Below are 19863 nucleotides of genomic sequence, written 5' to 3' on the forward strand. Positions count from 1 at the left end.
GTGCGCAGCAGGGTACCTACCAAGTCCATACCCGTATGCTCCCAACGTCTTTGTGGGCATATAGGGACCATATGCCCAGCGGGTTTCTTTTGGCTTGGTTTCGTGAACTGACAGACAGTACAGGAGGCTATATATTGTTTTGAGTCCAATGACAAATTTGGCCAATAAAATTGCATCTTGAGCCTCACAATTGTTTTAGTCATTCCCAAGTGTCCAGCCAGAGGATGATCATAGTAATATTCCATCAGACTCCTTTTAATGGCAGTAGGTACATACAGCTTAAGGCATTTCATGGGGTGAAGATTACAGGATACTCTGTTATCCACAAAGTACAGGAGTCCATCCTGAATCACATACTGAGATATCTCCTCACCATTCTTGACATCTTGACCCTTCAACATTCGCAGAAGGTGTCCTGTAACTGGAACGTTGATCTGCATTGGCCTGAGGTGTTCCCGATCTGAAAAAAAAAAATTACAGGGGGTAAAATACGTAGATCAAGGCCCCCAATAATGGGATAATCAGGGACAACCTCCAAAGGTGCACCGCGGGATGGGACAGGGTTAGGAGAAAGAGCATCCGGCACTTTATTACTTGTCCCAGGTCTATGGACAATATCAAAGTCAAACTCCTGTAATTGGAGAGACCATCTAGCCAGCCGGCCAGAGAGTTTCGGACGAGACATCAGCCATCTTAAGGAGCTGTGATCTGAAAAAAATTGTCACATGAAGTCCTTCTATATATGGCCTGAAGTGTTCAAGGGCCCAGATGACAGCCAAACACTCCTTTTGTGGAGTAGAATATGGTCTCTCAGCCTTATGACGTGCTCGGCTCGTGTAGGCCACAACCACATCTCTGCCGTTGTCATCTCTCTGCATGAGAGTGGCACAACGTCTCATGCATCTGCATGGATAAAGAAAGGAAGCAAAAAGTCAGGATATTTTCAGACAGGTGCAGAAGTCATCCTGTCCTTGAGAAAATCCATGGCAGCCTGACATTCACTTGTCCACTTAAAGGAACATCCAATCTGGTAAGAGCAAAAAGGGGCTCTGCATGGCGGGCATTATCATGAATGAAGCGTCTGTAATAGCTGGTCAGTCCTAGAAACTGTCTGACTTGCTTAACATTATAAGGGCTTATGAAATCAGTTACAGCTTTTACTTTGTCCTTATTGGGCCGAACACCATCCGTAGAGACACTGTACCCAAGAAAAGTGAGTTCACTCCTGCAGAACTGGCATTTCTCAAGCTTAACAGACAATCCCGCAGATTCCAGTCTGTTAAGCACTTCTTTCAGGTCGATAAGGTGCTGTTCAAAGGTAGGTGAAACTACCTCAATATCTTCCAAGTAGACAGCACAGCACTTATAGATGAGACCCTGCAAGGACAGAGTTTGTTAGTCTTTGGAATGTGGCGGGTGCATTGCACAATCCAAAGGGCAAGACCCAAAACTGAAATAGACCACAGTGGAAAATGAAAGCAGTCTTCTGTTTTGAGTTCTCTGCCATCGCGACCTGCCAGTAACCTCTAGCTATGTCAATAGTGGAAATGAAAGCACCTCTAGCCAGGAAGTCAATAGATTAATCAATCCTCGGGAGAGGATAGGAGTCTTTGATTATGAGCTTATTAAGAGCATGATAATCAACACAGAATCTTGGTTCCCCTGACTGTTTCGGGACAATTACAATTGGAGCAGCCCAAGGACCAGAAGCAGGGGCAATTATTCCTTCCTTTAGCATGTCCTTGATTTGAGACTCGATGAGTTCCTTTTTAGCAGGAAAAGTGCAGTAGGGGGCAAGGTGAACTGGCCTTGCCTCACCTGTGTTGGTTTCATGCTCCACAAGGGTGGTGCGTCCTAAATGTCCATCTAACAACCAACTGAAGGTTTCCAGAAGCTCAGTCAATTTGTGTTTCTGTTCGTTATACAGGGATGCTTCCTCGACTTTCATGGACAGGGTAGAAGAACTGACCCCTAAGCACAACAAATCAGGACTAGGCATCATTAGGTCTGCACCCTCAAACTCCTCAAGGGGCACTGGCTCATCTCCAAGCACCACCGTCCTTGGATGGAACATTGAGGGTGACCGAAGATCTCAACATGAAAACCATTCCAAGAACAATAGGAGAAGAAAGACTTTGGAGAACAGCAAAACAATGATAGAAGCGCTAACCTATGAAAACCCAAAGACAACCAGATGATACCCAGTGGGCAACAGGATGTGCCATCCGCAAGCTGAATTGGAGGTGCAGACCATGGTTTCACTCGTGTGTCCCCATCAGGAATAGTCTGGACAACGGCAGATTGCACTGCCAATAAGGAAGCACCAGTGTCAAGAGTGGCATCAAAAGCTTTTCCATAAATATTAACCTTTACTCTGAACGGGGTATTCCCGTGCATGGAAGGGTCACCAACGCCGTTAGTTGAAAGAAAACAGTCATCCAACCGGAAAAGCTCTTGCTCTTGACTGTGATGGGAGTTTAATACTCACGGCATCAGACGGGTAAACTCTGCCAGTAGTTTATCGGAAAAGGCAAGGTTGCTCGACTGGGAGGCTCTCGTGGCATCTGACAGGAATTCAGTACTCTCCGTATCAGATGGGTGAGACTTGCTGGTAGTTGAAAGAGAAAAGTTTACTCCGCTGGGAGCACTCTTGCAGCACCTGACAGGGAGTTCAATACTCAGAGCAATTTGAGTTGTCTAAAGGGGTGCTATGAGGATTACTTTGCGTAATTGTTCAGCAAATCCAATAAGATGCTTCCAATAACATCAGAAAATGTTGGTTCGGCTTGCATTCGAAGTTAAGCATACAACAAAATAGAATAGAAGTGTCAGTATACCCCAAATAAGTGCCATGAATCTGGATGCATGGGCATAGCTTGAAAGCTGAGGTGATGTCAACTTTTGCCAGCCAAGTGCTAAGACCCAAGACTTTGTTTTCTCTTTCCATATTAATTGCATGATCATTGTTCTACGGTTGGGAGAGAGAATTCATCAAGAGCAATCGATATGATTATGCTTGAAAATTGCAAACTATATGGAGCTGACAGATTGATTAGGAGTTTCATCTCCCAGAATTTTCAGATTAGCCACTAGAGTTGGGGTACTCGAACTTGGACTCGGACTCGAGTCCGGACTCAAGTCCAATTTTGAATGAACTCGGACTTGTCATGCACTCGGGTGTATTTGTACTTGGACTTGACACGGACTTGAACATTTTGGACTCGGAAAATATTCCGAGTACAGTCGTGTCTGTGTGTGTAACAATAAAACCAGCATAAAATTGAGATGATAAATTAATGAATGTCTCCCCTTATGTCATTTTACTGCACCACACCGGCAGGCAGCAGTAGCATATCATCTCATGCTTACAGACAAAACACACACTTCACTCACTTGATATCAATGTGGATTAGTGATGGGAAGTTCGATTCTTTTCCGCGAACCGGTTCTTTCGGACAGTTTGATTCAATAAATGGTTCTTTTACCTTCGAAGTAATGACTGGCATTGGCGATGTCTATCAAACATTCAAATAAATAAAGTCACTAATAATAATCTCAGTCAGTTAAAAACCTCATAATCATAAAAGGTTTACAATTAAGTTTTGCAACAACACACCCATATACAGTTACTGCAATAATGTGCATAAGAGGATTTAAGTCTTGAAGATATAAAGTAAATTAGGTGTCATCAGCGCAGAAACCAGGATCCGCTTACTATACATAATCCATTGCGCTGTATTTGTTATTAAATGAATTTACGTTTTGTCAGATTGCCCTTCATTCAAGCCCTCGGTTTACCCGCATCATAACATTAGCAGAGGATCAGTTCAGAATCAATCACCAAAATAATCACTTCGGTTCAGACGCGTTGTGAGTCGGTCGGCTTTACGCTGAATCACGAATGCGCAGCATCATCAGCTCCTCTGTTCTCTAATCAGACGCATCCAAAATAAACGGTTTTCGGTTCAGTTTACTGATGACCCGAAAACCGATGCAACAGGTTCTTGACTCGAGAACGAGAATCGCTCTAACCGGCACGTGCTGCCATTCAGTATCATCAGCTGCTCTTCTTGTGTTCATGTTCTGTTTACTACGAACTCAATTTGTGAATGAGTCATCATTAACTATAAATACAGTAAAGATATTTCATAAATCATCCCTTATTCCTATTAAACATGGAGTCTTTAGAGTCTTAATTGTAGTCCAAATTCCCTGAAAACCCCTTTGGCCCATACATAATCTACAATATACAGATTAGAAACATGCATATTAAAAAAATAAATAAATAAAAATTATATATATATATATATATATATATATATATATATATATATATATATATATATATATATATATATATATATATATATGACCAATAAGAAATTCATAATGTCATCATTAAGAATCTCCTCATTGGCTGCACTTTACCTCTGTCAAATGTGGGGGAGAGGCATTAAATAACTGAAATGTCAGCTTTAACTGGAGGACAATATAGTGTGATACAATACTAAAACAGGTTAATTTGTATTTGCATGCACTTGTAATACAATAAAACATTTGAAACCTTTTTTGATAGGAAACTAGTTCTGTTGACATAAAAGAAAAATGTTCAATGGAAATGACTAGATGTAACAGTGGTATTTGTTTTATTAAATTTTTATATTGCCATTGGTTTAATGGGTTGAAAGGTTAAAATATGAATAGAATGTAAAAATGTACAATACCAATTTATAATCTTTTTTAATTTAATTACTTTCTGGACTCGGGCGGACTCGACTCGGACTCGGCCTTTAAGAACTCTGACTTGAGTCCAATTCGGCCCCTTTTGGACTCGGACTCGGACTTGGACTTGATGTTTGTGGACTTGGTCTTGACTCGTACTCGACAAAGGTGAACTCGGACCCAGCTCTATTAGCCACTACAATTGGTTAATGAGAAACTGAGAAGACAGGGGCTTCAAAAATGCTGATCAAAACCCTTCTTTGATTCAAGCCACTTATGGGGGAAAGCTGAACAGATTTTTTTAGTGAAATACTGTAGCTGAACGTAATGAAAAATGGCAACATTTGATGGCCATGTTCAAGGGTTTATGATTGCTGTAGCATGCCTGTTGTAAAGAATTGTCCAAATATTAAAGATTGTGTACATTTGAAATAAATGTTTAGCCAAACGAGGACTAGATTGTACATTGACGTAGAAACTATTGTTGGGATGTTGGAGCCCTTTGAAGGCTTTTGATATAATGTACATGTACATTATACTGTTTGGGAGGCGTTTTGTTAAGTTTGTTCAATAGATTTTTTTTTTTACCATTGATAGAAATTAGAATTATCTGGTAAATCAACAGAATAATCCACGGAAAACTCTGTTACCCAATTAATTGTTAGTGACCGCCTTAGATGAGGGATACATATCCGCACTGTCAGGATTTGTGCCTGGATGTTGTGAACCATTGGATGTTTCTCCAAGGCAACAGCATTTGGTGGAACGGGCAGTGATATTGCTATAAAAATAATTTGTGATTTTAAATTAAGTAGAGAGCTGTGGGAGATGAGCAGGGGCCAAGATTGTCAGGGGAGGCAGCCTCCTCCTGCTTAATAATGACCTCTGCGGCTTGGGGTGGGAACTGAAGCCTGTTTTGTTGCCAATATAGCCATTTGTGATTTAGCATTTTTTTGTACTACCCTAGCAACTATTAGAAGTTAAAAGACATGATTTTTTCTCTTAACCACACAAAGAAGCAAGTACTGAAAATTTAGCCAGTGCGGCACGTTGGCTAGAGACTTGGAGAGAGGTGCCTAGGAATACTCGAGGAATACTTGATCATTAATTACACTTGTTGGTTGTTTGATTATTTACTTGTGGTAAACCCATAGACTGTATAAAAAACATTATGTGCCTATAATTGTTAATCATTTAGGTACATAGTTGGTTTCCTTTTCTTGCAAATCAATCTTTCTATCCATAATCTGAGTGAAGTGTATTTTAATTGTGCGCTGCGGGGTAATGGAGCCATTCGAGTTCAGGGCCTTGCGATCTTTGCTCGATATATTGGCTGCCCTGATGTTATGGATTTAGGAGTGAGGTTGGCTGATTGCTGGGAGATCAATATTTTAGATGTATGGATCCGATTGTTTACCTTCGTGAGGAATGAGCTTCGGAATTAATCTCCCGATGGAAGAATTGCAGGCACGACCGAAATTTGAAAGTGGAAAATTGAAAGTGACGCTGGTAGACGCAAAGTCAAGACTATAAAACATTATTTATCTGCACTGTTGTTCACTTCCCTGGTTAGCACTCTATCTACCATGTGCCTTGTGCTGCTTTATTTAACTTTATTTTTATTTTTGTTTAAAAAAAATTACATGCCCTTATTGTATAGTTGTATTTTATTATTTTAGGCTCTACTGTTAGTGTTATCTGTATGCACCATGGGTCTGAGAGTAATGCAATTTCAATTCTCTGCATGTATGTACTGTACATGTGGAAGAACTGACAATAAAACAAACTTTTCTTGATACTTTAGGCAACGGACTCAACTAATTATCAGGCATTAGGTACGTTCGACTCACATAGCACTGCGCAAACCGATCGCAATCTGACTGAAGCAGTGCATGCCGGTTAAAAACTTTATCCGACTTGAGATGGCGCTGGCGCCACGTGACTGTCACATGTGGTATCAAAGTACCGCAACAGTGTTTCAAGAGCAGCCGGCTGACTCAGCCACCGCAGTTTCTCCAGAGTGACTGCAAGGAGCTGCAAGATTCACCACATGACAGCGATCATGTGTGTTTCAGGGTTTATTCAACATTTGAAGTTCCAATAATGGCCACAAATCTGTGTTTTTAGAATGATGTATTTATGTATTTGCACTGTTGTACTGAGTCACATTTATCATACAACACAGATAAAAGCTTATTTACCCCACTGTATTAGTATTTAAATAGTATGATTATGTTGAACTTCATTCTTGTATTAAGCAGTATATAAAAAGTTTTTCTGTTGCTCATGAAAACGTCTTTGAAACGTCTGTGTTTTTGACAAATACTGCATTTTATTTACTTCATCTGTTATAAAGTGTGCAAACACCGCGTGAGTGTCCCTAATTGCAAGCGATTGCTCTGATTATTCCCCATTCGTAGCCGTGGGAAAAAGGGCCTGCTGTTTTCTCTCGCTGGAGAGAACACTCTTGCTGCTATAACTACAGGGGCCTGCTGTCTATCCCTCAGCAAAGGCCAAAAAGGAAAGCACTCTCTTCCTCCCTCAATCCCCATGGCTAAAGTGCTGCCCACTGGGTGTGTGTTCATGGTGTGTTCACTTCTCAAAAAGAAAAAGGGCCTGCTGTTTTCTCCCGCTGGAGAGAACACCCTTAGCTGCTTTGACTACTTAAATTAAAGAGGGGCCTGCTATTCTCTCCCTACTTTTGAGTGGAGAATACCTCTCTGCTAGCCACTAGGCTGCATTAAGAATATCTCAATAACATTGTCTTTTCTCTTTTGCAGGAATAAGTTTGGTTTTGGGGGGTTCTTCAGGCAGTGATACCTCTGATTATGTTTGGGGGGTTAATGTTTAAGCTTTTGTATGTTCAATTAATTTGGGAGCAAGATCCCCCATAAGGAACCATACCACCAAAGATAAATTGTGTTCAATAAACTCAAGTAACTTGCCAAAGTGTCCTGTCTGAACTGCAGATTAGATATTCACATGATACCATTCCTTATGTATAAGGAATTAGAAACAGCAGAAAATTGCTCATAGGTAAAAAAAATTCCCATCAGGTCATACTCTTCCTATAAACCCTACCAATATTCTGACTAACTGCCTTGACAAAAGCGAGAGTCAAACCATGGACAACAGGCAGAGAATTCGCACCTCGTCCAAAATGCACAGCATACACTCAGCTCTGGTGGGAGCTAAAATCGCTTCGATCCAGCACTAGATTCCCTTGGAAAGTGAGAGATAATAGAAACCACTGCCATTAATCACTATGATCTTGTTCAACTCCCATGGAAGGCAAACGCACTCATGTAGATGCTCTATACAATTTCGGGTAAATGGGGGGTAAATGGTAAAGCACTCCCCTTTCAGTAGTTCCGCCACCCACGAATGCCTCACGATGAGCACAACCCAACTGCTCTTGAGTCGAACATGTTCAATTCATGCTTATATGCGAATATATACAATTAGTGCAATGAGCACATTCAGCTCCCTCAAGAGCTGAGCGTACTTGCTTATCACCCACACACTCAGCACAGGAGATGTGTGAAACCACGTGTATCAATGCAAAGCCTCTGACCAGACAACATGCACTACTAACTCGTTCTTAGCTACTAACATAGACAAACGGCAATGAAGATGAAGAAAAGGATTAGGTATTCCTGGAATTAACAGCATCGTACAAAGATCTGGCGGGTAAAACATCTGAACTCAAACGGAATAAAAGAACTAGAATTTATGGATTATGGAATGAAAGAGAAGACTGAATAGGAAACCCACATGGAAGTGATTGGTCTTATTACTGAAATCGCACCACAACTGGTTCAGAAAGTAGAAGATATTGACACACTGCACCAAATCAGTGAGAAGGAACCAGGAAAACCAAAGCAGATGATTATGCAGTTTACAATGTGAAAATACAGGGTTTGAATTTGGAAATTAGAAAATAATTTGTCAGTCTGCTGGGACTGCAGAGTTTGATTCAAGGAAAATCTTATGAGGGAGGGCAGGCTGGCCAATGCTGTGCTGTGGCCTTTGATCAATCAAGCACATAAGGAAGATAAGAAAGTGTACTACCACAGACCGTTTGGTTACATTGAAGGAAAACTTGACTCAACATGATTTTTTACTTGAACTGATTACGGGAAGGATGGAGTTTGACTGTTTGGAGATACATTAGGTTGTGTGGTACACAGTATGTTCTTTATTTGTGGTTACGCAACCTGGTGAAAATTTTGTTTTTTCCCATAAAAGTGCTTTTCCTTAATTTTTTTTTATGATTCCTGTTAAATTGGCATTTTCTTTTATGTCTTTATGTCTTTCATGTCTTTATGTCTTTTAATCCGTTTTAAATAGTAGGGGCATTCAAAATTAGGTAAAAAAAAGCAATGTTCTTAAATTGTAAAAGTAGTGGCTTTCACTGTATTTTTCTTCAAGAAACACACTCTGTTGTAACGGATTCTGCTTTTTGGTCTAGTCAATGGGGAGTTAAGGTTTTACTTAGCCACTCAGAAGGTACTGCAATTCTATTTGATAACTGTCCAGGGAAAATAATCTCTTCTAGCTTTTATCTCAGTGGACATTGGTTAGTAACTGTTTTCGATATTGAACATATTACAAACTAAATCAAAATGTACTTCAAGAGGTTTCCTCTGTAATATCTGTTTTAAAAGAGAGTATATCCAACAGATAATGTGTTTGGTCGTTGGTCGATATTTTACTTTTGTACCATGATGAGACACTTGATAGACACGCACCCATAAGCAATACTTCTCGGTCGAATCATTTGGTTTCCCACTTACACTTACATTGCACTAGTCTTAAACTAACAGAGGTATGGAGATATCTCACTCCTAATCTCAGACAGGTCTCGTGGTTAAGACCCATTCCCTCCAGCAAGTTAAGAATTGATTATTGACTTATTTCTGACTATTTACCTAGTGAATTTTCTATTAATTTCAGCAAAATACTTATCAAATTAAGGAGACAACAGGAGCATATTATTATTTATGAAATTAACAAATGCTTTAGTTAAAATGTATTAAATGATACAAAAAAAAATGGAACTGGACAATATAAAGTTGCATACATACATTTCAAAACTAAATGGATAGAAGAGGGTGTAAAAAGTATGGAGAAAAAAAAGTAAAGATAATATTCAATCCCTTAATTATTGATAAATGGTACTGAATGCATAAATCCTACTCTAATAAGAAAGAAAATCTATACATTTTTTTTTTTTCAGTCTTCAAATTTCTCCCCAATACAGTGTAAAAATGTATTTGATAAAATAATACATTTCAATTAATTGACAATGATTGGAGAGATTGCTGACTTTCATATTGAAGAACTTGGCTAATTGGTTAAAAACCTTAAAATAATACGCCTGAACATACCTCGTTTTCCGACCAGCATGCCCATGGGAGCACAAATGAGCATTAATGCATTTGCTATTTCAAAATGTGGCACAGGACATAAAAAAAGACAACTGCGTTGGAATGAAACTTGCAAAAAACACTTTTGTCACGTGTGGCACTGCATTGTGCCAGGTTTATGAAAGGGCCTAAATCTACTAAACATATAAATATAAATATATAATATATATATATTTCAATTAATGTAGTAACAAATAATTCTTACACAAGTTGTATGATGGCTGTCGCAGTGTAAGTGTTCGGTCCCCTCTGGTACTTTATATCTGTCACCTTAGATTCCCATTCATCTTGAATTTTGAGTTGATTAAAATTGTAGTGAATTATACAATCCTTGGAGTACTGTGCAATGGCAAACTATAAACCAACAACAGATAAACTGTCATTATTTAGTCAATAATTGTCACTGTTTTTTTTTAAATAATCCCTCACAGGTGTTTTGCATTTTTGCGTAAAAACATTGGCTATAGTTAGAATTGAAATCCATTGAAGTGAAATTGTAGACGACTCCTACCTGTGCATCCCGCTCAGTAAAACGCCTGATTACACTTGTCACAAAATCCTTCATCTTTTTAAAATTGTTTTCCCTTACACTCCCAGACCCATCTAATAGAAAGGCTATGTCAATCTGACCAGGACACTCTGAAAGTAAAGAGAAACAGAAGTGTGTACATATGTAGTTAAAACTGCAGTAAGGTTACAACAAAAGAAAATAAACATATTTAACTTAATCAGAAAAGGAAAACGTTGTGGTTGATGATCATATTTACCTCTCAGAGAGCTTGGAAATGGTTGATACACATTGTTTTCACTGATAAAGCACATGCCATTGTATGTGGTAACTGCTGCACATGCCTTTGGAATGGTTGGACCACAAATCTAAATGAGATGCAATTTAAACAGATTACTTAGGTAAAAAGGGTCAAAATTAATATTATATATAGACCACAATCCCACCACTTTTATTGCTCTGGTCAATATCTGTTTAGCTTTTTGAGACCGGATAATAAAACAAACATTATTGATTTGCCTCACGAAAATAAATTAAATAAATGATATTAAATGAAAAAAACGTATTTTACATTACACATAAAAAACAAGGTAATTTTACTTCGATATATAAAACTAATTTTCAGATCAGGTCTTTTAACATTTATAATCCCTTTTATAATTTAGATCGTTTTATATGGCTTTATGTTCTTTAGGCATTAGAACAGGTGCATCTCAAAAAAATTTGGAATCATGGAAATGGTCGTTATTTTTTGTAATTTAATTTAAAAAAGCCAACTTTATTATATTCTAGATTCATTGCACACAAACTGAAATATATATATATTATATATATTATATTATATATATTTTTTTTTTTAAGATGGTTATTGAAAATTAAAAAACTCAGTATGTCAAAAAATGTGAATATTTCATTTTGAGCTTGATTAGTTTGATTCATTTTAAATATAAATGCTTAGTACCTCTTGGGCTCCTTAAGAACATGCAACCACAATTATGGGAAAGACTACTGACTTTACAGTTGTCCAGAAGAAAATCATAATCACCCTCCAAAAGGAGGGTAAAGCCACAGAAGGTCATTGTTGAAAGGGCTGGCTGTTCACAGAGTGCTGTATTAAAATATATTCACAGAAAGTTGACTGGAAAGAAAAAGTGTGGTAGGAAAAGGTGCACAAGCAACAGGGATGACCAGAGCCTTGGGAGTAGACTGAAGCCGGAGTTAGTGCATCAAGAGTCACCACACTCAGACACCTTCAGGAAAATGGCTACAGCTGTCACATTCCTAGAACCATGCCACTCCTGATTCTCAACCAGAAAAAAAAACATCAGAAGCATTTCACCTGGGCTAAGGAGAAAAATAACTGTACTGTTGCTAAGTGGTCCAAAGTCCTCTTTTAAGATGAAGGTAAAATTAAGCATTTCATTTGGAAATCAAGGTCTGGAGCCTGAAGGAAGATTGGAGCGGCACAGAATCCAAAGTCCAGTGTGAAGTTTCTGAAGTCAGTGATGATTTGGGTGCCGTGATGTCTGCTGGTGTTGCTCCATTGTGTTTTATCAAGTTCAAAGTTAATGCAGCCATCTACCAGGAGATTTTGTAGCACTGTATATTTCCATCTGCTGACAAGCTTTATGGAAATGCTGATTTCATTTTGCAGCAGGACTTTAGCACCTGCCCACAGTGCCAAAACCACTTCCAAGTGGTTTGCTGACCATGATATTACTGTGCTTGATTGGCCAGTCAAAATGGTAAATGGTAAATGGGCTGCATTTATATAGCGCTTTCAACAGACCACATGGCCATCCAAAGCGCTTTACAATTTGCCTCATATTCACCCATTCACACACGCATTCACACACCGACTGCGGTGTCAGTCATTCAAGGTGCCATCCAGCTCGTCGGGAGCAGCTGGGGTTAGGTGTCTTGCTCAAGGACACCTCGACACTTGTTCAGGTGGAGCCAGGGGATTGAACCACCAACCGTCCGGTTTGTAGACAACCTACATGAACCACTGAGCCACTGCCGTCAACTCACCTGACCTAAACCTCAAAGAGAATCTATGGGGTATTGTGAAGAGGAAGATAAGTAACATCCAACAAACATTACAGAGGAGCTTAAGGCGCTATCAAAGCAACCTGGGCTTCACTAATGCCTCAAAAGTGCCACAGGCTGATGACCTCCATGACATGCCGAACTGAAGCAGTAATTCATGCAAAAGAAGCCCCAATCAAGTATTGAGTGCATAATTAAACTTGCTTAGGAGATCTTTAAACTTTCTGTTCTGTAAATCTCTTTTTGATTGATCTTTAAGAAAATATCCACATTTTTTGATATGCTGAATTTAAAATTTTCCATAAGCTGTAAGTCATAACCATCAGAATTAAGACAAAAAACTCAAGTTTTATATTTCAGTTTGTATGCAATGAATCTAGAACATAAGAAAGTTAGCTTTTTTAAAATAAATAAATAAATAAAGCTTTTCCATGATATTCCAATTTTTGGTCCCACTTTATATTAGGTGGCCTTAACTACTATGTACTTACATAAAAAAATAAGTACAATGTACTTATTGTGTTCATATTGTATTGTAAAACACTTTTGCTTCTATTGAGGTGGGATGGGGTAAGGTTAGGGAGAGGGTTGGAGGTATGGGTAAGTTTAAGGGTGGGTTAAGGTGTAAAGTATGGGTCAACAGTGTAATTATAAATGTAATTACAGAAATTAAATACAGATGTGATTACATGTAGTTTTTTATATAATTACAATGTAAAAACATGTATGTACACAATAAGTACATTGTACTAAATTATTAATTAAAATGTTAGTACATAGTAGTTAAGGCCACTTAATATAAAGTGGGTCCCAATTTTTTTAGATGCACCTGTAAGTAATATATACTTAATTTGTAACTGATGTCTAAAGTGTGCTGAATAACTTACCACCACCTTTGAAGAGCTTTCATCTTTAACCAAGGAAAGTCCAAGAGACATGTTGACAGCTTCTGGGGGCACTTTATTAAAATACAGACAGTTTGTTTATAAAAAATAATATAAAATAAAAAAAAAACTTTGATGTGCATGCATTGATGGAAGTACAAATTTGATCCTGTGCCACCCCAGAGGTGTCTTGACCTTATTTATAATTTTAATTTCATATAATATACCTTATTCAATGTAAAAAAAAAAAAACCTGACAATCTGTTAAAATTCTATTTCAATTATCAACCTGTAACCATTTTTTTTTACCCCATTATAATAAATCATGTCATAATATATAAAGTAAAAGTGCAGTCGCATCACTTGATCCTTTCTACACAATGGTGAGATGACCTAATGTCATAACTAGGCTTAATTTTTATCAGATTTTACAAATACTTCATTTATCAAATAAGCTCAACTGTTTAATCTTTTTACCTAATAATCTATTAAAGATTGTGCTAGCACAAAACTGGCTAGCAGCAGCACAATTTAATCACCTTGGATTTTAAATTAGATGTCCCAAATTCTGGAAACAGGAAATAAAACAGCTCATAAAATATTTACTATAACCTTCTGAGATTGGTGATTTTCTGGAGGTTGAGCACCTCCCTTCATTTTTTGAAAAAGAAAATAAGAATAAAATAAGTGTTTCAGGCCCTGTTCATGCAATATTACCCAAGACTCTACATACCAGACTTGTGGAAAGTGGCACATAATATTTCAATTTGTACTGAAATACAAAACCCCAAATACCATCAATGTTCTGTGATGAGCAGGATCCTTGTTTGACAAGACAGTTATAAATCTTTCCTCTCTTATCTTGACTGATTTGAATTAAAGGATCACTCACGATCAGACTATAAGAAAAGAGGTAAGAATATGTGTTAGCAGGGGCAGATCTGAAGTGGCGATGGCAACTGCAGAAAAACACATGGTGCAAACAGTGTAGCCCAATTCACAAATGAATTAACTATTTATTCAAAACTTTAATTTCCAAACATGACTACTAACATATAATAATAATATTTCAATAATATGTCTGGGATTATCATATTATTTTCCACAATGCTTCTCCTTGTTTATTTTGACCTTTGTGAAACAACAATTTTTTTGTGGTGCACACACATTCATCATGGATACAGACCTTTCTAAAAATGAAATCAATATTAAGATCCAGAACACGGAAATTAATTGTGAATAAATCTCTTACATAAGCAATTGATCTCTGAAAGCAGACAGTGTAATTAACATTCAGAATTTAACATTTTATTGATAGTATTATTATCATTTGTATAGGTTATTTATTTATTTTTGTTTGTTTGTTACAGAAACACTGTATGACAAATATTGTAGCCAGCATCATTACCAGTAGATAAGGTCTGTCATAGAAATACAACATTTTGGATTGACTAATGTTTTGTTAAAAGTTTAAATCATAACACATTTTACAAATTTATTTGCAAAGAGAAGCAAGGGACATATCATATAAATAATTCATTTTAAGGTTTGCATATTACGTTGCTATGTAAAGTAGTCTGTCAACTGTTGTAAGTTCAATATTTGTCAACAGGGGGTGCTACAGTCAAAGACGATTCACACGCTATTCTCTTATTCCGAGTTTTCCCAAGTCACTCTGTTATAGTAGCGAGCGTCTATTCATCTTTACCTCTAAATTCCACTTAAAACAAAACTAACTGTGGTAGTTAAAAGATGTTGGGAAAATAACCTATTCCTGTCTCAATGGGCAGCTGATGGCAGTGTTGTGAGTATGCTACTGGAAATTATAGATTATTAGAGGTTGTTGCTCTCACCTTAATGCGTCTTTCTGTACAATCTTATAGCCAAAGGCAACATTCTTTTGTGCAGTGAACGTTTTCCAGGTAGAAGGATCAATGTTAAAAGCCATCACCGATTGAGATACTAAAAACAAATTCAGAAATTATATATACAAAAAAATATATTATTAATTAGTAACTATAAAGTGTAATTTCGACAAAACAACATTCTATAACAAAAAATACATTCATTCAAAACAGACAGCAGCAGCTGGTCATATCACTTTTTCGCACCAATAGAGGCAATTAAATATTAAACTAACAAAAATGTCTTGTAACCATTTAAAGCAAAAGAACATTGAAGTCTGTAAATACAGACAAGTTACGTTGCTTTTTATTCTAAATATATTAAAACGTGCAAAGCTGTTAAGTACACTGAGATATTTTTATTGTGTGTGCATGAGTAAAAGCAGCTCATATGAGACGTTTGTAAAGGGAAGTTTGTTCTTGCCTTAAAAGGAAATTTTTCATTTTCATCCATAAGACTGGCCATGCTATTACATATGCTATTACTTAAGAAAGATGGCCTAGGTATTTAACTTATGAAGTTATATAAAATTAGATGTTATGATTAACAATGAATGTTCAGTAACTGCAACAGTAAGAGTTCTAATATAAATTCTTACAATGACACACTGAATCATTCATCTATCTCTGTGTACAACATGAATATTGCAGTGCAAGTTTATCTTTAGTCTTTAGGTATCAAAAGAGTATAAAATGGTTTAAGACTTGCAACACAAGAAAGCTTACAAAAGAGCAAACTTACCACAAAAAAGACATAATATGATGCAAAAGTTCTGAGCCATCATAACCTGTCAAAAGTAGATATGAATGATGCATCAGTCAAGTCGTATGTCAAAGTGATTTCTAGATGTGGTTCACAGATGTGAAAGTAACTAGCATCTGAACTAAAGGGGAACGACAAGTTTGTAAAGAGGAAATGAGCTCATATTCATAATTTGTTAATAAATTAGGTATTAAAAATGCTTTTTTAACTACAATAGGAGGTGTTGCTTTAGTGCTTTATTTATTTATTTTTATTTTATTTTTATTTTTTTCAGTTCAGTTCTTTTAACCAGGTTAAAACTCATTGAGATTAAAATCTCTTTTACAAGAGGACCTGACCAAGAAGACAGCAACAAATAGTATAAGTATACAATTATACATTGCAATATACAACAAAAACATAAAAACACTCTCATAAATCATAACAATAATTTACCAAAGGATAAAACATGTAATTTGTTAAAAGTAGCTTAAACTCATTTAATGATGGTAAAGTGTTAAGCTTTAGGGTATCCTGTAAGTAATTCTAAGAGGAGGCGGCATTATATGTAAAACCTTTTTTTCCCTATCTCTGTTTGAACCCTAGGAACTTTAAGATGCATCAAATCATTTGAGCGGAGTTTGTAGCATCCGTTGGAGTTTGAGAAATTGAGAGGCAAATACTGTGGATTAAGACTACAAATCAACTTATAAATAAAACAATGCCATTTTTTTTTACAAATAAAACTAGCAGTGGTCTTGATTTCAAGTGAAACAATATGTGTGTAAGCCAGTCATGTTTGGTGTCAACAAGCTTGACGTGAAATGTCTTGCACTGGATTAAAAATGGGACTTTTATTTTATGTATTTCACAATTGTTTGTGTGTTTAGTACAGTTAATAATAATTTGGTGACCTCTGTTGGTCACTTTTATGCTTTAAGTGGCTTGTTCGTTGTTTACTTAATTTTGAACAAAATCAGAAAGTTCCCTCCACAAGTAAAAACAAACACTGGAGAGTTGCTTTATATTAGAAGTTGAGTGTAATTCTAATCAAAAGCAACACTGACACTGTTTTTCCAGTTTAATACTGTAAAACTGTTCAGTTTAAAAGCAATCTATTGTATGAATTGCTATATAAATAAACATTGCCATGACTTAAATAGTGCAGAATTGCAGCGCTGGTTCAAACAACCATTTGTCACAACAATTTACTAGTCAATTGACTATATATTATTGTCAGGATACCATACCGGAAGGAATGAAGGAGCTGTGGATAAACAAAACTCATTTATTAAATCCAACACACAGGGTAAATCCACACTTGGAAGTGAAGGAAAGACAACTGGTAAACCCGACAAAGGAGGAACGTACAGACTTAAAAGAAAAGGGAGCTAGGTGCAATGGTGGAGCCAACCGTTAAACGGGCCATGGTGGAGCCGACGGGTCAAGGGGCCAAAGCGGAGTCCAGGGCTAAGAGGCTGGAGGCGGGGTCAAGCAATTCAGAACAGTGAGTTCAGCTCAGCATTGCCAAAAAACGGTAAGCTGGCTGAACTCAATCTCATACCCCAATAGGAAAAGGTTTCAGCCAAGTTAATCAGCCTTAGCTGGCCCTGATCTGGCCAAAACATTTTAATTATTGGTTTTATTATTGGTGCCAATTCTCAGCCTTAAGTCAAATTAAGTCAGGTCAACTTTATATAAAACACATTAAACAAAATACATTGCGTCAAAGCAACTGAACAACATTCATTAGGAAGTGTGTCAATAATGCAAAATGATAGTTAAAGGCAGTTCATCATTGAATTCAGTGATGTCATCTCTGTTCAGTTTAAATAGTGTCTGTGCAATCATTTGCAATCAAGTCAATGATATCGCTGTAGATGAAGTGACCCCAACTAAGCAAGCCAGAGGCGACAGCGGCAAGGAACCGAAACTCCATCGGTGACAGAATGGAGAAAAAAACCTTGGGAGAAACCAGGCTCAGTTGGGGGGTCAGTTCTCCTCTGACCAGACGAAACCAGTAGTTATATTCCAGGCTGCAGCAAAGTCAGATTGTGCAGAAGAATCATCTGTTTCCTGTGGTCTTGTCCTGGTGGTCCTCTGAGACAAGGTCTTTACAGGGGATCTGTATCTGGGGCTCTAGTTGTCCTGGTCTCCGCTGTCTTTCAGGGATGTAAACGTCCTTTCTAGGAGCTGGTCCACCACCTGGTCTGGATACGCACTGGATCTGGGTGACTGCAGTTGTTACGTTCCCCTCCCAATCTAGAGGTCAGGAGGGGAAGTAACAAAGAAAAAGATGATATTTAAAAAAAAAAAGGTAACGTTAAATAAAATTACGTTGAGGATACACTTCTGCCTCAGGCTTCAGAGTGAGAGCAAAAAGAAAATAAGCAGATTCAAGTACAAAAGAAAGTATTTATTTCTGTCATAAATTAAAATGGTTAACAAAAATATTGGGAATAGATCTTCAAGAGAGAACAGGGCCTAAAATAACAAAGAAAACCAGAGGCCAAATAAGGTTTAAGAGAGCTATCTGCCCTGTACTAAAACAAAGATGAAAATCAACAACAAACTTCCCCGAGCTCCCTCTCTAGCCAAAAACAGGAGAAAAATAATGTATAAAATAAAAAGGCACCCTCTCCCTACTTTTCCCAGATAATTACAAAATGGAAAAGATTAAGACAATAGAATAACAATACCTTTTAATTACCCACAGGTAAAGAAGTCAACACTAGGAAGCAAACCTGGGGCCCATTCTTCGTACGTCGCTAACTCAGCTGGATTTGATTGTTGATGATTTGGCGTGATCTTGGATTGTTTGGTTCTTCAAAGCTCATCCAGGAGCTGCTGTCATAGCAACAGGTCCGTAAGCTTAAACCTGCTTTGGGAGCAGGCTTATTTCATGTAAACAGGATTAGATCGCTTCTTTTCAATGAGAACTGATACTCAAAATATGTCTGCTACCACCGCTACTTTATTACAAGAGTATGGTACTGATCCAGGGACGATAATTTAAAATAATAATCATTTAAACTTTTATTTAAAAATAATATAAAAATGCGTGTAATCCATAACAGCCTACTATAGACACAGCCAGTTTTACTCACTGAAAATTATTACTTCATAACTGTATTAGAGTCTTACACACATGCTAAACAAATAATAGAGTCGTGCATTATTTTGAGTGATGACTGCTATTATTAGAGTGGCTTGATGGAGCACAGGAGATGCAGATAACATGATATTGACCCTTAAGAAACTTTCATTAATGCTGACACGTAACAAATCTGTCCACATATAAAATGAAATGAATAGATAATTTCTACATTAAAATAAAAATGTAAAGACTGCAAAACTATAATAAATTGCGAAACTAAATAATTGGGAATCATGAAAAAAATTATAATAAAATAAAAACATGTTTCTAGTATCTGTTTGACGTTTCTATTATCACATTTATGTAGTTTTGTTTGCTTGGCTGTTTCCTTATAAAAGTCCAGAAATGTGTCAAGTTTTTCGTCGGCTGTCATTTTTAATTATATGTCGGCATTACATTGCCGTCTTGCCACAAGCCAATCGCTGCACTGCTGATCATGGTTTCGAGTATCGATACATATCCCCTGTT

The 19863-nt window shown here is 37.2% G+C and overlaps 1 protein-coding gene across 1 annotated transcript in view; it reads right to left on the reverse strand.

Moving 5' to 3' along the window:
* The window catches only part of LOC128025061 (integrin alpha-X), a 56419-nt gene extending 38782 nt beyond the window's left edge, over positions 1 to 17637 (reverse strand). Inside the window, exons 1-8 of the mRNA XM_052611045.1 lie at positions 17489 to 17637; positions 16239 to 16284; positions 15446 to 15554; positions 14388 to 14491; positions 13596 to 13666; positions 10919 to 11027; positions 10663 to 10790; positions 10357 to 10505 (exon numbers count right to left, since the gene is read on the reverse strand). Of these exons, the coding sequence (XP_052467005.1) occupies positions 10357 to 10505; positions 10663 to 10790; positions 10919 to 11027; positions 13596 to 13666; positions 14388 to 14491; positions 15446 to 15554; positions 16239 to 16281 (713 nt within the window). The 5' untranslated portion in view covers positions 16282 to 16284; positions 17489 to 17637. The remainder of the gene's footprint in view (positions 1 to 10356; positions 10506 to 10662; positions 10791 to 10918; positions 11028 to 13595; positions 13667 to 14387; positions 14492 to 15445; positions 15555 to 16238; positions 16285 to 17488) is intronic.
* Between the last annotated feature and the right edge of the window lie 2226 nt (positions 17638 to 19863).

Source organism: Carassius gibelio, chromosome A12 (assembly GCF_023724105.1).
Source record: "Carassius gibelio isolate Cgi1373 ecotype wild population from Czech Republic chromosome A12, carGib1.2-hapl.c, whole genome shotgun sequence".
Lineage (NCBI taxonomy): Eukaryota > Metazoa > Chordata > Actinopteri > Cypriniformes > Cyprinidae > Carassius > Carassius gibelio.